Raw genomic sequence first — 16,853 nt, forward strand, 5'->3', positions numbered from 1 at the left:
GATTACTGAGTTCACTACAAAACTACCACTACAAAAGATACAACATACAAAAGATAGAATACTGTGAATTTTTTATATTTTAAGGTTCTATGAGTCGTTTTCTTTACCTAGGGGCATTCAAAAATTCCAAGTCTCTAACTCAATTTGCTCAAAAGTTACAGGGGTGACGCTTAGTGCTGGTGCAATGTGCGACTTAAGGATCACCCTGTGTATGGTCTTCCTAAGGAATGGAGCTCTTTAGTTTAGGGAACGATTTTGAGCACTGTCCCAATCGTCGGACTGACCCTCGAACCTAAGTATTGATTATTTTGACTAACTGAAATTATACTGAACGATCTGGCACATAAGGTCGGGGCGCCGCAGCTGGAGGACCAATATCCTGACACGGGTCCTAATTAATAGTGTAATCCCGGCATATATCCCAACTACTCCGAGCGGTCATGACGCCTCCTCTGTCATCGCTTAACACCAACTGGTGGTAACCTAACAAACTCTACGCCCTCACTTGATGCCACCCAATTCTTAAAGATTTTTACAATATTCAAAGAGAGTATGCACACATAAATAAAAACAAAAATAAACACGAGGCACTCAAATCTTATGTGCATAGTTCCTTTTATTTTATTTCATTTGCATAAAGCTGCGTTTGACATGCAAGTTCATCACTTACGTTCATAACTGAGAAAATGACTTTCGGTCATGGTTGTCGTTACTGGAAGCTTAATCGCTGCTCGGAGGAACTGTAGCATTGATGGGAACCCCGCAGAAGTTAGGTTACGTTAGGTTAAGCAACTAAACTAACGTTGCGGTAATGCATAGGGTATCGTGCACGTTTGAAGGCGCGTCAATCCCCGTGCGCGCTGCAATGCATTTGGTATCGCGAAAAAACAAAGGCGCGCAAAGTTGTAAAACTCAGCGAATGATTCAGTGTAGCGCTCCGCAAACCGGTGAAGCCGAGTTTCCACGCTAAACTGCTTTGGTCATTAATATAATTATTTTTTCAAGTTCTTCGCAGAACATCGATAAGATCATAAATCTGTTGTAATTTAAGTATTACCAACAGATCGAAACAAAAATTCGATAGCCCGGCTGATTCGATCACCTTCATGAGTTCGCTAAATCACCAAAGTCGTTCATTTTAATACAAGAGTCTCGAGGAAATTTAGAGATCAGTGTGGAATCTGGCGTGAAAATATTTACTTTCCGAACCATCTTTCAAAACTCCAAAGTGGTAGAAGGTATTTAAATCGACGTGGAGACAGACTGCTCAGAATGCAAGCTCACGATATTTAATTGCAATATCCTCACGATTGGAAATTTTTCCTTACGACCTCGGGGACAGGTTTATTGACGCCGGAGGTTGAGTCATAAGAAATTCTCGCGCATTGGAGCGTTGTGAAGCGGTTACGATTTGAAAACTGCTCCGTCAAAATCAAAGCAAATTGCCGTTATTTATAATATTAACGGGCGACCGAATCTCATCCTCAGTCGCTCAGTCGCCGCCGCCCACTCAGCGACTCGGCGACCGGGGCTTTGGCCGCGGCGCGGCGGCCGGTCGGTCGGTTAGCTCAAATAAATCCTAGCTGTAACGTTGCCACTTTTGCACGAAATTCCCATTTCTCTTGAAGCAGCGGAAACAGGTCACACACGTTAGGGTCTCTTTACATTGAGAATCAAGACACATGGAATCAATTTGTGGTTCGCTCCTCTATTTTAAAGTCGGATCAATTTCTGTTTCTTAAACGGCTCCTTTTCTTATCACGATATCCCATTTGGTTTACATTCTTTTCAAAGAAGGTTTCAGGAAACTCTCGAAATAGAATCATAAAAAAATGATCAATTTTTCCGACATTGAGTAAATTTGAGCAGTGCAACTTCCGAAATTTTTGCAAACTTCGAGTAAAATTGGGCAGTAAAACTTTTTAACTGGATCCTTGAAAAAGATAACAATGATTTGGACCGCGTTAAACAGAAAGGAACCAAGCCACATCAGCTATTGCCAAATTCAATTGGGCAATTTAATTTTTCACGAGAGAATGTTTGTGTGGATTCCTTTGAAAATGTTAAGGAATTTGCTTTGTACTGTAGAGAAAATCCACTGAAATTTGCACGAAAATCCGTACATCCGTTTTCATGTAAAAAATTAAATTGCTCGATTAAATTTGGCAATGGCCGATGTGGCTTGGTTCCTTTCTGTTTAACGCGGTCCATTTGTCTCTACAGAAAGTGCAAAATATGGAGAACAAATTCTATAACTTTTAACTTGTGCGGTTGGAGAACCTTTCGTAGTTCGTTCCCTGGTCGAAAGAACTTATATCCTTTCCAAGGTTGCAAAATCGACGCAAACAATTCATTGTTTATGACTGGACAAAATCCGTCCAAAATTTTACTGATTTCTGCCTGCACCCAGAGGTGACATCTATGAAATTGTCAGTTGAGAATGCCAAACATTTTCCTGTTGAAAATGGGAATTGTAGGTGAAAATTCTGCGATTTTTAAATTTAATTATTTTTCGTTAACAAATTGACGCGTAGAGAGCACAGACATTGATGGATCCATTTCCGATCGAATCAGCCACACTGAGCCTTTATTGGACCGTTCACGATCCGGAACTGAGGGGCAATGTATTTGTATTTCTAGCAATTAACTAAAACAAAAACTTTTTACATTGGGTCTGCGTGCTTCAGGATTCAATTCATTTGTGGGTGCACGGTTCTTTTTGGCACAAACACGTTCCACTGGCCTATTCAAAATTGTTACTAACTGAAGTCCGGCAACCGTGAACACGAGTAACTGCCACAAAGCCGCAGGTGGGGTCTGGGTGCGACCAACTTTCGCCTGTGAAGACTCTGGCGCAAAGGAACGTTGCTAGACTCCTGCATTCTTCATCTCCGTTTAGCAAAGAGTCAGGAGAGCTCTCGGCGGTTTTTAGAAACCCACTATCCACTTTTTCGCAAGCTTCCGTTAGCGGAAGAGCGCTTTTGAGGTTTTAACTTGCATCCTGGAAAAACTTGGTGAAATGCTACAGGGCGAATTGAAGATGGCAGCATTACGTCACAGAATTTCACTTCAAAGTAAGGATTGCTTCGTTAGCAAGTTGAAATTTAACAGCAAATCGATTGATCAATTTATTCGTCTTGAAAAGTTTCACCCTAATATCGCAGCAAAAGTTAAATTCGGAAGTCGACGCTTTAATTCGCCGAATAATGACTGCTAACTACAAATCTGAGCACTTGATTAAGCATTTAAGCAATCCTTGCTTAATTTGCAAAAACTTGCATGGCTAAGATCCCATCCCGACACTCGGGTTGGTAAGTTAGTTACTTCATTAATTCTATTAGGAACATTCAGCATCTCAGGCTATTAATGTCTTTACAAAAAATAAGAAGTGCAAATACAAAAATTTAACAATCAATTTTACAAAAATTCTTAACTTGATGGAAGCACAACATTATGGTTGTAACATTGGTATTCTGTTTAACTCTAGAACACCTTGATGTATATTTTCTTCAGACATCGCCTAGCTTCTCCGCGAAATTGAGGGGAACCACAACACAAGACACACTACTATGATTTTTGCAGGGTCGACTGCTGCACTCGCAAGTGGCAAAAAAGTTTGAAGCAATCCCGGGAGTGCAATGAGCCGAGAATAAAAGCCCTCTCGAGGAAAGTTCTCTGAATTGTTTCCGACATTCTCAAGATTTTCCTTCGCTGACTCGACAAAAGCTCGAAATCATATAAAAAACTTTTGACCACACTCTGGAAAATCAACTGCTATACAAGGGAAATTGTCTCCGTCGACGTAGAAAACGTGCAAGGACATAAAACGATTCAACTGCGACCTTAAAAATGTTATCACGATGACGTTGTCACATATTGTGCCACATGAACGAGTCGCAAATAGTAAAATCGGCATTTTTTCGAATGCCTCGGCACATCGTCAATAAGTATTCGTATTTAATTATTTTCATAATTTTGGACAGCTCCTTTGAGAAAGAATTCTCTGTATACATGTGCGTATAATACAATTGTATTTTAAACGATTTTTAGCTCCTGAACGAACATTTACCTTGAGATATTTAGTGCATCATAAAACCTAAAATCATTCAAATTTTAACATTTGAATGTGTGAGAGGCAAGTGAAGAGGAAGGAACAAGGGAACTTCTTGGAGTTATTTTTCCAAAAAAGATTAAAAACTCGTGATCTATTCACCTTAAATCTACAACATTTTGTAAACTATCAAAATTTGACTATCTACCTGAGCATTTGATAAAATGCCTATTAAAAAAGTTACCTTTGACATAAAAATAACGAAATTGCGCAAAACGATCCCATCAAATTTTCGGTTCCCGATACACTATTAACAATTTTGTGACGGCGTCTATGAAACTCCGTAGTTCTGCGTCTGGAAGTGATATGAATGCGAAGCGGAATCTATTCTCCCAACGAAATGACTTACTCTATTACAGAGCGGAATCCACTCTTTTAGTGGAGAGTCGCACGCTTTTATGGAGCTAATTTCACTTCGCATTCATATCACTCGGGGTATTTAGGCGCTATAAAGGCGCCGGCACCGAATTTCACAACCTCGATTTTTTACAGTGTGACCCAAAGCGAAACGCTTAACGATCCAATCAAATCGCCGCTTGGCTTATATAAAGGCATAACTACACATTGAGATGAGCCCGGAAAAGCGTTGAATTGTACGGAGGACAGGGTTCTTTACGGAGTATAGTTACGCCCTTACGTCAGCCAAGCGACGAAATTTCGGGTCCCAATAGCTTGCAGCTTAACGTGCTCAGAGCTTTGTCACACTCGGAAAACGATAAGGAAGCTGTTACTTGGACCGTGCGATTTTTCCGAGAAGTCCAAGAGCCTCCGGAAGTAGTTTCACGGACCAAATTGTTGTCCGGGGAGTTTTCTGCCGTGCTAAGGAAGAACGCCGTATGAGCCTTCAGGTGTTGCCAAATTCCCTTCGACAAATCACGAATTTTCTGGAATATTTATAGATATCTTCCTCCCAATTTTTCAGGGAATCTCATTCGCAATTTAATCTAAAACAACCGAAAATTTTAAGGAAAGATATGCATATACATTCACTCAAAATGAATAGTTTTTTACAGCAAAATTTGGCAACATTCGAATGCTCATACGTGGTTTTTCCTCGGCGCGGGAGTGTCGGGCCGCATTACGTTTACGGCGGGATGAATCGAGCGCGAAGCTTATGCGCTAACGACCCACGTTTATGAATGGGCTCCACGTGGTTTTCGATTTCCGATGACGAGGCGTATGACACGGGCACGTCCGATTCGTTACTCGGACGCGACGGCGACGGCCGTCGTTGCGCCGTGATAAATGATGTTATTTAAGCGAGCGATACTAATTTACGATCCTTGGTGTGGCTCCGGCTCGAGTCGGTCCGACAGGAGAATTATTGCGGCCGACGAATCGGCAAATCGTCGCCCGACTCACAAAAGAGCATAACTGTGCATTGGGATGAATTTAGAAAAGCATCATTTGGTCTGGAAGACAGGATTCGGTGCTAAGTCGACTGCATTTTGCGATTTGGAACCATAAATTCTGTCCCGGTTAAAAAACAACGTATGTGCCATTAGTTTCCCTATGCACATAAGTGCTTTTTCAGATGAGCCAGAATTTATCGTTCCACATTGCAAAATGCATTCCAAGTGTAGTTGCGCCCTTATACCACGAGGGCGACGAAATCGCCGAGTCCGGATATGCACCGCCACTCAGAGATCCACTCGAATTCAAATCGGAAATTTTAGCTATTTCAGGCCTGAGAAAATTTTGTGAAAACTCGTCAATGGAACAATGGACCACTTTACTCACCGTAAAAAACCCAGATGTGAAATTTGGTGCCGGAGTCTGCACAGCGCCCAAAACCCTGAATGATTTTAATGCGAAGTGAAATTAGCACCATAAAACCGTATGAAACTCCGCGAAAAGCGTAGATGCCGCTTTAAAATGATGTAATTCACTCCGTAAGGAGCATACCCTGGAAAAAAACACAATTGATCTGGAGTACAGACTCTTAAAACATCGACAAGAAAAATACTCTTGATTCAATCAGATTTAAGCTTAAATCAAGACCCAAGCCTCTTAATTTGAGCGGATCTCCTTTTGATTTAGGTTCAAATCTGCTTGAATCAAGAGTCCTTTTTCTTGTCAATGTTTTCAAAAGTCTGGACTCTAGATCCAATGTGTTCTTTTTTTTTTTTTTACTCCAAGATGTTGGCGCAGTAAGAAAAGGGAACCGACAATTTTAGAGTTCATATTGGAAGTAGAACACCAAGTAACCTCAATTTCCGGATATTATTTTCTGGTTAGTTTTTCTTTGTATTACGATGACTAAATCTTTAGGTTAACAATTACAACTTCGTTAAAAATAATATGTGAGGCGCCAGGATCGCATTGGTGATAGTCCAATGCGTTCCTATACGGTTCCGGTCGATTTAATAAAAAATTTGGTCGATCGACTGAGACCTTTTGGACTTGGAGTTAGGGACAAGCGACGCCGATACGCCAAAAATCGTCGAGCCTGTTAGCCACTGTGGTCCATCAATTTAATTTGTCATGTTTGAAAACTTCAGATCAAAGAAAACAGGTCAACGTTATTTCTGTGATTTAGCTTCACCGAAGTCACGAGACCGTGCACATTGTAGTGGGATGAGTGACGTTTGAAGATGCTTTTTGATTTTCATTTTCATTGGAATGTTTTAATTTATCTAATACGAACACAAACAACGGAAGATCACAACTTTGAAAAAAAAAAACACCGTGGCGCTTTGCCAAGAGACTTGCCAGGAGACAGTTTGGCCCGACGTGTTTCTTCTTCTTCTTCTTCTACTCCAGCCGAGGCACCAGTCCGAATTTGACTGCACCACGATATAAAAAACCTCCTACAAATTCTGTCCATCGATAAATTATAAGACGCAGCTTTCCACTTGTATTATTCACTTGAATTTTAGGAACGAAGAATCAGCTTGACGAAACCACATACCGCACGCAAGCAAGATGAGAAAAAGTCAAAACTTTAGAAGAGAACGCTTCATCAAAAAAAAGAAGAAAAAGAAAAAAAATGCATTTATCAGAGCTCTTGCACGACTTGGTTCAAACTGGAATTACTCAATTAGATAATAGTCCGATGAACTGATATGAAACGATAACTATACATAAACAAACATCTAATGGCAGTGTTGGACGTAATTAGGAGTCTTTCAGATATCATGTAACGCTAGTCCTCAACTTTTGAGTCCTCACTCCTCTGAAATTCTGAGTCCTTCTTTGAAAGCTTGCGTTACGCTATACACCTTTTCCTTCGAAAATTAGGGTAAGGCTCATTTCCACGGGAGCGTACGTCATATTTCACACTGCCTGTTGAAAATTTCCCTTTCGACTCTTCCTGATTGTATGCCACATGTTTCAGCAAATAAAAAAAGAGTACGAATTTGGACGAAATATTTGCAATAAAGAGCTACTATTTCCACTGGAATACTTGAAAAAAGACAAACGCGTCAGTTTGGTTTTCCTATGCAAATAAGTGATTTTAAGGCTGAGCTGGAAATAGTTCCTTATTGCGAAAGACATAGTTCATTTGTACGACTCTTACATCGAAAAGAAAAGTGCGGCAGTCCTGTAGAATGATTACAACCGACCACCCGAGGCTCAGTCTAACTGCAATTGGATTACATTTTGCAATAAGGAACCACTATTTGTGGCTCATTTTAAATACAACACATACCTATCGACGGTGTAAGTCGGCAATCACATAACTCGTTTGCGGTGTCAGAAAATCTCCGCCTCTATGGTATTTTTTAAAGGAGAACGAACTGGCTTCATTCCTTGAAGTTTTTGCAGAATTTTCTTCGCACAGACAAAAAAAACCACGGCAGTTTTAAAGAATTGCCGTTGAGTAGTTTTCCATTTAAAAAATGAAGTATGACAGGAAGTCTGCGACGTTGTAAACCGAGTTATGTGACTGCCGACTTACACCGTCGATATGCCATTGGTTTCCCCATACAGATATGTGCTTCTATTGAAGAGCCAGAGATAGTGCGGTTCCTTATTGCAAAATGTAATCCAATTATCGCTGTCTCCTACGATACCGACAAAACAGTAACATTTGTCGTACTTTCCGTAAACTCGAAAATCGCGAGCTAACGCCGTCGTAAATAACGCACGGCGCAACGGCCCGCAGTTTTGTAGGAGGCCGCGATTCACGGCTCATAACGTCAGCGCATCAGTTGTATGCCGTTGACAAGATGCATACATTAGATGATAAATCTGGGCCTATATTTAGAGGAATATGTGAGGAGTCCGAGGGGACAGACCGAGACTGAAAATAAAAATAACTCAACTAGACGAGTGGGAAGCGATTTATTTTACACGCGACGAGCTCGCCAAAAAGGATCGGATAAATCACGCGCTTAAAAACGCAGACGGCGGTCGAGGTGCCGGGGAATGCTCCTGCTCCTACCGCGCGTAACGCAAAATTTCGTTTGTGCTCGCTTGATTGCACGAAATAAAATTTATTACATAGTGCCGTTTACTTCATGATCATCGTTGTTGATTCTCGGGGGATTTCTTTAAAACCTCGAGAGATTATTTCGATGTATTTAAATTAAAAGGAACTACATCCATTGTGTACTCATGGATCTCACGGCTCGTGTCAGGATGGATATGAGGCCTTATATGTAACAATGGCGGATGTGAAAAATTACCTTTTCGAAACACGCTTAAAAAAACTGTTTTGTTCACACAAAAATTTAATATTTTTGGCTTTAGCATAACGCACAGATCTTGAAGATCACATCTTAAGTAATTACTCAAAATTTTCTCGGTGCCAAAACGCTTTTTTGAATTTGTTTCGAAAATGTAACTTTTCACATCCGCCATTGTTACAAATAAGTCCTCATATACTATCTTTTGATTTAAGTACGTCCATTTTAAAGGAAATACGTCATTTCTGTCCAAAAACGTAACTCCTTTCAAAGCTGCTAAAATTCGGTGGAAAAATTTTCGGTTAGAAGTGTCCACATTTTTTTTCTGGGAACAATGCAATTGAACGTAATTCTGCCGAACAGAACTATGTGCATTAAGGCATGAGCCCTGAGACCCATAAGAATGTATGCATAACAGGGCTCACACCATAATTCCGTTTTGCCAGGGTGTCTACTAAAACAGCCTGGCTAAAAATCAGCACTTTTTCAGTACATTCCCAAGAAATTCAGTACCTCCTTAACAGAAAAATTCAGTACTTTTGTAGTACCTCCATATCAATGAACTTTGAAAAATGTCAAAAATTTGAATTTCTCACTCAAATTGCGACAAAAATTGCTGAGAAAAGAATAAAATTCCGGACCTTCTAGCGGAATTTCAGCACTTTTTCAGTACTTCCGGACCGCTCTTAAAATATAGTACTTTTTCCAGACTTTCCGGAAATTCCGGACTTGTAGACACCCTGTTGGCAGAAATACGTCCAATTGGTGAGAAGAAATTTGGCAACATTGAAAAGTAGTTCCGTCCGTTCGTGAGGCAAACGACGAATTTTAGTAGCACCTCACTGGAAAAGAAAACACATTGGATCTAGAGTCGAGACTCTTAAAAACATGGACAAGAATAAATACTCTTGATTCAATCAGATTTAAGCTTAAATCAAGAACCAAGCCTCTTAATTAGAGCGGATTTCCTTTTGATTTAAGCTTAAATCTGATCGAATCAAGAGTCCTTTTTCTTGTCAATGTTTTCGAGGGTCTGGACTCTAGATCCAATGTGTTTTTTTTCCAGTGCTGCTTTGGAATTTTCGCTCCAGAGATAACGGCGGGAGCATAAAAAATCTGAAAAGGGACACTAACCTGAATTCTTGGTGAGGGTGCTGGAGGAAGAGGAGGGCGAGACGAGGTTGGGTATCTTCTTCCAGAACTTCTGCGGGGACTTCTTGTACTTGGCCATGGCGGAGGAGTTGGGGGTGGAGTTTCGGCTGAGGCTGTTGGTGCCGCTGCTGGAGCCGCTGAACCCGCTGTCCAGGCTGCAGCTCGCCGGGGAGAGGAGGTCGTCCCCGGGGCCCCCCGAGCCGGAGCCCCCCGACCCCCCGGACCCCGAGCCGCCCGAGTTCCCGTCGGCCCCGTCCCCGCCGTGACCGTGCTTCGACGACGACGTCGGCGGGGGCATGAGCATCGCCTCCACCGTCAGGTTCAGCTCGTCCAGAACCTGCAACAAACAAACCGTCTCCGTTAACCGCGACTGCTTTAAGCCCATCCAGAGCCAATCCCTTTCTACTACTACACTCTAATCCCATCACGGAAAAAAAAAATTGCTGATTCAGCAATTCAATTGCTAAAAACAGTGAGTGCAATGTTTCAACGCAGATTTTACAACAAAAAAGTGCTACTTTAACCACCCCCGTGGTTAAATTAGTTTACAATGTGGTTAAAGTAGCATTTTTTTGTTGTAAAATCTGCGTTGAAACATTGCACTCACTGTTTTTAGCAATTGAATTGTTGAATCAGCAATTTTTTTTTTCCGTGCAGTCAAGCCTGATTTTCAGAGTTTGCGTAATCAAATTGTCTACTGAAATACTTTGGATTTTCCTTATATTTTCTGATTTTCTCGATACTTTAAATACAAACCGTCTCCGTTAACTGCGATTGCCTTAACCCGATCCAGAGCCAATCCCTTGCTACACTAGCTCTAATCCCAATCAAACTGGATTTTCAGCTTTTGCATAATCAAGTTGTCTACTGAAATTTTACTTTGGATTTTCCTTATATTTTCTGATTTTCTCGATAATTTAAATACAAACCGTCTCCGTTAACTGCAATTGCATTAACCCGATCCAGAGGCAATCCCTTTCTACACTTAGGTCCCAATGAAGCTGGATTTTCAGCTTTTGCGTAATTAAGTTGACTCCCGAAATTTTATTATGAATTCTCCGAATATTTTCTGGATTTTTTCGATATTTCAAACAGAATTCCCTGTTTTTAACACGAATAAATTGACGTTCGTTTGATTTTGTGAACCAACACATGTAATTAGTTGAATCAAATGTTTTAATTGCTAAATTGCATGTAGTTGAAAACTGCTTGACGTGCCCAGCATTTTCTGATCTATGATCAATTTTACGAATAATTTCCTGAGTTTTACTGATGTCATCAAATTTCTGTATATTTTCCGGTTAATATTCATAACTTTTATGAGAAATAACTGTTTCTAGGCACGTCGCTTATTCTCATTACTACAGAATGGGCCACCAAACTTACAAATCTCATAAATTGGACCCTACATATTAGAAGACATGGATTCTTGCTGTCGGACTCAATCCAACTCAGCACCGCAAAAGTCGTCACCTTCCGGTCAAAGTATCACAAGCGCCAGGCGAAGCTTAAAAATTCCCGCCGCCATTTTATTCATTTACAGAGAAAATGTTCAACAAGGCTGTCCGAAAAGTTTACTGACTTTTCTTGGAGCTGCCGATAAAATTCAGTGAAATTTTCAAACACATTCAACCAACAATATCTCTGCAAAAAAATAAAATTGCGGCGGAAATTTTTGAGCGTCGCATGGCACTCACTGGAATAAAATCACATAATCTAGTGTCCAGACTCTTGAAAACACTGACAAGAAAAGGGACTCTTGATTCAATCAGATTTAAGCTTAAATCAAAAAGAAATCCGCTCAAATTAACAGGCTTGGTTCTTGATTTAAGCTTAAATCTGATTGAATCACGAGTATTTTTTCTTGTCGATGTTTTTAAGAGCCTGGACTCTAGATCCAATGTGTTTTTTTTTCCAGTGCTTGTGATTCTTTGGCCGCAAGATGACGATGTCATCACCCTCTATTCCGACAGCTTCGCCACTTTATTGATTAAAACCTGCGAAGAATTTACGCGAGAATTTGGCAAGGAAGTCTACGAATGTGCCAGGACGCTGAGAAATCTGGTTTTCCAAGTAAAATAGAGCGAAAGAGGCTAATTTTCACACGACAATCGGCAACGCACCTGTACCGGTTTCCCCGAGCTTGTGCCCGTCGTTGGCGAGTGCTGATGAATAGTAATTGGAAATTAAAACAATTTTTATTGCCGTTGTTTATCGGATATCCACGCGCCGCGCCATGACCCCGGATCCGACCGCAGCCTCTCAGATCCTGTAAAAACTGCAGGAGGAAAGCAGGAGAAATGCATTTCCATTTCTCAGATCGGCGCAAGTTTCAGTTTTTCAACGTAAGATTTTTATATGCCGCCACTTTGAGACAATGATGACAAAATTTTCGCTCATACGAGGCTTCCAATGTCTACATTTCCTAAATTCATTACTTCTTTGCTATACCCTAACTCCAAAAGTTGCCCAGTTTAAATAACTTGCTGCATCGCGGCTTTGGGGAGAGTTCAGAGCCTGATTCAAGAAATTGGAGTGATAAGAACTGGTTAAAAAAATGAGCTTAAGATAGTTCTTTTCAAAAGAGCAAACACGGTAGAGCTCCAATTATCTGCGCTTCAGTTATCCGCGTTTTTATGCGGTGGCTTTTTTCATGGAGTAATAGGGAATTTGGATTATATTTTGCAATAAGGAACCATTATATTTCTAGCCCATTCTGGAAACAATAAACATGCCATTGGTTTCCCTATGCAGATATGTGCTTTTATGGAAGAGCCAGATGTAGTGGTTCCTTATTGCAAACTGTGATCTATTTGGTTGTCAATCTGATCATCTGTATGGAAAAACTCTCATCAAACGCAAAGGAAATGATCGCATCCCAGAAATGTTTTAATTATAAGGCGTAAACTTCTTAAAAATATCTCTACCAGAAATGATACGGATACTTGGCAAAATGACCGCTTATAGGGTGAAATGTATTCATTTTTACCAATGGTGATGAAATTTGTATTCATTAGGCCTTGTCTCCACGGGACGTTTTCATGGGATTTGTCCCAAGTTCGAATCGCAGGAATGAAACTTCTGGGATTTTTCCCAGTTACCGTCTCCACGGGACGGGGCTTATACAGTCCTGCGACTAGTTTGCGCGGGAAGATAAATTAGTTACAGTCGAGTATTTAACCGGGATTAAAATAATAATTGCATTCAATTGACAATTAGACACATTATTTTAACTAAACAAACATGAACAATGCAGTAATGAATAAAATATCGCACAATTCGTTTTCACTTCTTCTTCTTCTCTCAGTGGGTCCTAGGGATACAAGTACCATACTTGGTACTGGGAAAAATATTGATTAACTCAATATTTTTCCCAACTTCGTAAGTGGGATTTTTCCCTGGGACAAATCTCGTGAAACGGCTCGTGGAGACAAGGCCTTAGTTGATTTTTTTTTGATGGAGTTCTTTGAAAAACAGTTTTCTTGATCACTCCTTAATCCTGGCCCAAAATCTTAATTTCGGATTATCCGCGGCAGATCCTGTCCCGATCACCTCGGAGAATCGAGACCCTACTGTACCAAGAATGAGCAAAACTGAGTAAAAATCCAAAATTTCCAACGGGACAATCCATGTCTTGAAATAATGGTTACATACTACGTAAAAAGCGCAGCGAGGAAAAGAATACAAGTTCCTTGTATCTAAATCCGGCTCACATAGGTCTCGGATCTGGAACTTGACGCTCACATTGTGGTTCACCCGTTCCTTCTTCGGTGCCATATCACTCTGAACACAACCGTCTGAAGAGTGTCGTCGGTGAAACTTTTCGATCAATTGGCAACGCTAGTCGCTGGTATCCCGCCACGGAACTGCCTGGAAATATGTCGATACGCCGGAAGTACATCCCGTGGCTTGCCAGAGACGCCGCCGCTACTCGAGCCTAAGAAAATCAAGTCGATCGGGAAAGGGCGTGTGCGCGGAGCCATCTGTTTTCATGCCAGATAGTGCTTTTTCCCCATTTAATCCGAGTAAAATATCCTTATTTATCGCACAATATGGCAACCCGGGGAGGCTTCCGGTGGAGGCGTCGAGTTTTGGTGCATTGATTGATCCGTGTCTCATCACCCGCAGCTTGAATGTCATTACGGAGTCGGATGCCAAAAATGATTTTCACGCCTGATAGGACGCCGGCCGCGGGGGATGGAAGGGGGTGTTATTTTATCGAATAAAATTATTCATTAACACCTAACGCGTTTGCCCGCGGGATGGGTCGGAGAGATTGGAAATCCACGCATTTAAATTCAAAGTGCGATTAAGTTAAAAAGGGGATCAACGTTGTCCGGGATGTCTACAAACTCTGGAGAAAATTTTTTCTAATTTTTAAAGGTTTTCCCAGACCAAAGTGATGGAAATTCTCGAATTTTTCACATTAACCATTTCTTAGTAAAAATAAATCGTCCTCAGAGGAGGAAAATTGAAAAAAATTGTCATCGGAAGAAGCTAAATATATAATAGGGTTTGCAAACGCAGAATTGAAAATGACGCTATTTATCGTATTAATTTCACTGCAAGCGGCAGAAATATGTAAATCTTGCGTATGCGCATCTTCTTGGTATGGATCATTCTATGTAATAAAAGGACAATTTTTTACTGAAACGTTTTTTTCTGTTGTCTATTCAGACAGAACTGAAGGAGCTGACCCATCCCCGTTTTCCGAGACATGTAGACACCCTGTAGAAGAGATAAATCTTCAAACAAAAGGATTGGGGTATTAACATTTTATACTTAGGAACCACTATTTCTGGCAGTCGTTATGAGAAAAGCGCACGTGTCATTAGTTTTTCCGCACAGATCAGTGGCGAGACGTGATAATCGACAATCGATACTATCCCATTTGAAGCTATGGTAAAGGATCGATTATTCTGAATTTCGTTGCGAACCTCTGATAATCGATCTTTATTATAGGCTAGATTAGCATATCAATCGATACATAGAAAAGCACACCACGCTACTAACACAGATAAGTGCAGTTTATGGATTAGCGAGGGATAACGGTTCCTCGTTGCATTCATAGGGTCCAATTGATAAAATGGTGCAAAATATGAACTGGACGGTACCTGTAGGTGTTTGCTGTGGACATATCGGACCTCTTGCTCGAGCTGGGTGGCGCCGATCTCCTCGTAAATGTTCTCCTCGGTGCCGTAGCAGTTGATGAAGGTGTGCTTGGAGGTGCTCGGCCCCGGCTCGTAGTAGGCGTAGGCATAGTCCGTGTGAGTTCCCGGCGGGAACGGTGGAGGCGGCGGAAACTTGAGGAACGGCCTCCGCGCAGGCGGGTAGTGACTCGACGACGAGGACATCCCTCCGGGAGCTCCTCAATACTGCCCAGAACACCGCATCTGCAACAAAAACCGTTACATCTCTTCATCTTTGTTTTGTAGATAGATAGATAGATCGATAGATAGATAGACAGATAGATCGATAGATAGATAGCCAGATAGATCGATAGATCGATAGATAGATAGATAGATAGATAGATACATAGATACATAGATAGATAGATAGATAGATAGATAGATACATAACAGTTTTTATTTTATAACAAGAATACAGTTCGGCATCACCAACGACTATAGAAAACGTAACCCCATGACATACACGTCATCTGGGGGACTGTATTATGATCAGTCTTGCGAATAAAATTTGCGTCTTCGATAGATAGATAGACAGATAGATAGACAGATAGATCGATCGATAGATAGATAGATAACAGTTTTTATTTAATAACAAGAATACAGTTCGGCATCACCAACGACTATAGAAAACGTAACCCCATGACATACACGTCATCTGGGGGATCTTTGTATTATGATCAGTCTTGCGAATAAAATTTGCGTCTTATCGGAAAAACTCGATAAATCGAATTGAATCGAGAATTTTTTTTTTTTTTTCAAAAGTAGATTTCATCGGTTTAAAGCATATCGATGGCTAAAATATGCTAAACCACGTATACCTCCATTGCGGTGTTTCAAAATGCCCGCTTCTATTTTATTTTTCCAACAAAGAGGAGAAACAAGCCACCTTTATAGCTTGAAATGTTTACAGGATACTCCGCTGGTGGAGAGGGAAAATCAAGGAGGCTTTCGATGAATAATATCAACTATAGTCTTTCAAGAAAACCATTAAGTATGACAGGAAGTCTGCAACGTCACAAACGGAGATAAGAGGGTTTCACTCTTTGGCCATCGATATTAAAAAAATCGATTTTCCGAAAAAATAGCTTTACAGACATTGAATTTAGGTGCCTAACATAGAAAACAATAAAAAAAAAGGGCTTACCCCACGATCAACCGAGAGCTGAGGCTATTTTGTTTTCCGCTGCTTATTTTAACCAACGTTTCGTGTTAAATTTTCTCACAGAGTGGGTTAATACTAACTCTGAGTGCGTACATGTATGTACGGGGTGATCCGAAAGTCCCGCACCACGTGCTGGATGCACGACTTTTGGGTCACCCTGCATAAATTTTTTACTAAGTTAAAAAAAAAAAAAAAAAAAAAAAAAAAAAAAAAAAAATGCTTCAACTTCGAAAATTTGGATTTGTCGGATTTAAAAGCTGCTGGAGTCTAATTATTTTTCTTAGTTCGAACTCCTCTTCGCTTTCAGTTTTCGCTTTCAGTTTTCGCTTTCAGTTTTCGCTTTCAGTTTTCTGTCAAAACCAAACCATACGCCATTGCGTATTCGAAGAAATGCGGCAACGCAGAATCCACCGCAAAACCACAATCCTTTCGTAAGGCGAGCAAATTTCACACTTGCACGATCCGCAGCGCACCACATCCACCACATCGTCGGCCATTGAGGCTAAGCCATTAATTAGTGTCTGTATAAGAAATTCGCGGGTTGCTCGCCGAGGAACGGGACCGGACACAACCGAGAATTATTATTCATGCATTGTGATTACGAGTCT

At 40.8% G+C, this 16,853-nt stretch overlaps 1 protein-coding gene across 6 annotated transcripts in view; it reads right to left on the reverse strand.

Moving 5' to 3' along the window:
- LOC109043827 (rho guanine nucleotide exchange factor 10) overlaps positions 1–16,853 on the reverse strand; it is a 181,786-nt gene that overhangs the window by 63,337 nt on the left and 101,596 nt on the right. For 5 of the 6 annotated variants that reach the window (XM_072298168.1, XM_072298166.1, XM_072298170.1 and 2 more), the window contains exons 3-4: positions 15,009–15,287; positions 9,877–10,231 (exon numbers count right to left, since the gene is read on the reverse strand). In XM_072298168.1, coding sequence (XP_072154269.1) covers positions 9,877–10,231; positions 15,009–15,248 — 595 coding nt within the window. In that variant the 5' untranslated portion in view covers positions 15,249–15,287. Of the gene's footprint in view, positions 1–6,823; positions 7,078–9,876; positions 10,232–15,008; positions 15,288–16,853 lie in introns of those variants that run through there. The other variant, XM_072298171.1, reaches the window with a different exon arrangement.

This window comes from Bemisia tabaci, chromosome 3 (assembly GCF_918797505.1).
Source record: "Bemisia tabaci chromosome 3, PGI_BMITA_v3".
Taxonomy (NCBI): domain Eukaryota; kingdom Metazoa; phylum Arthropoda; class Insecta; order Hemiptera; family Aleyrodidae; genus Bemisia; species Bemisia tabaci.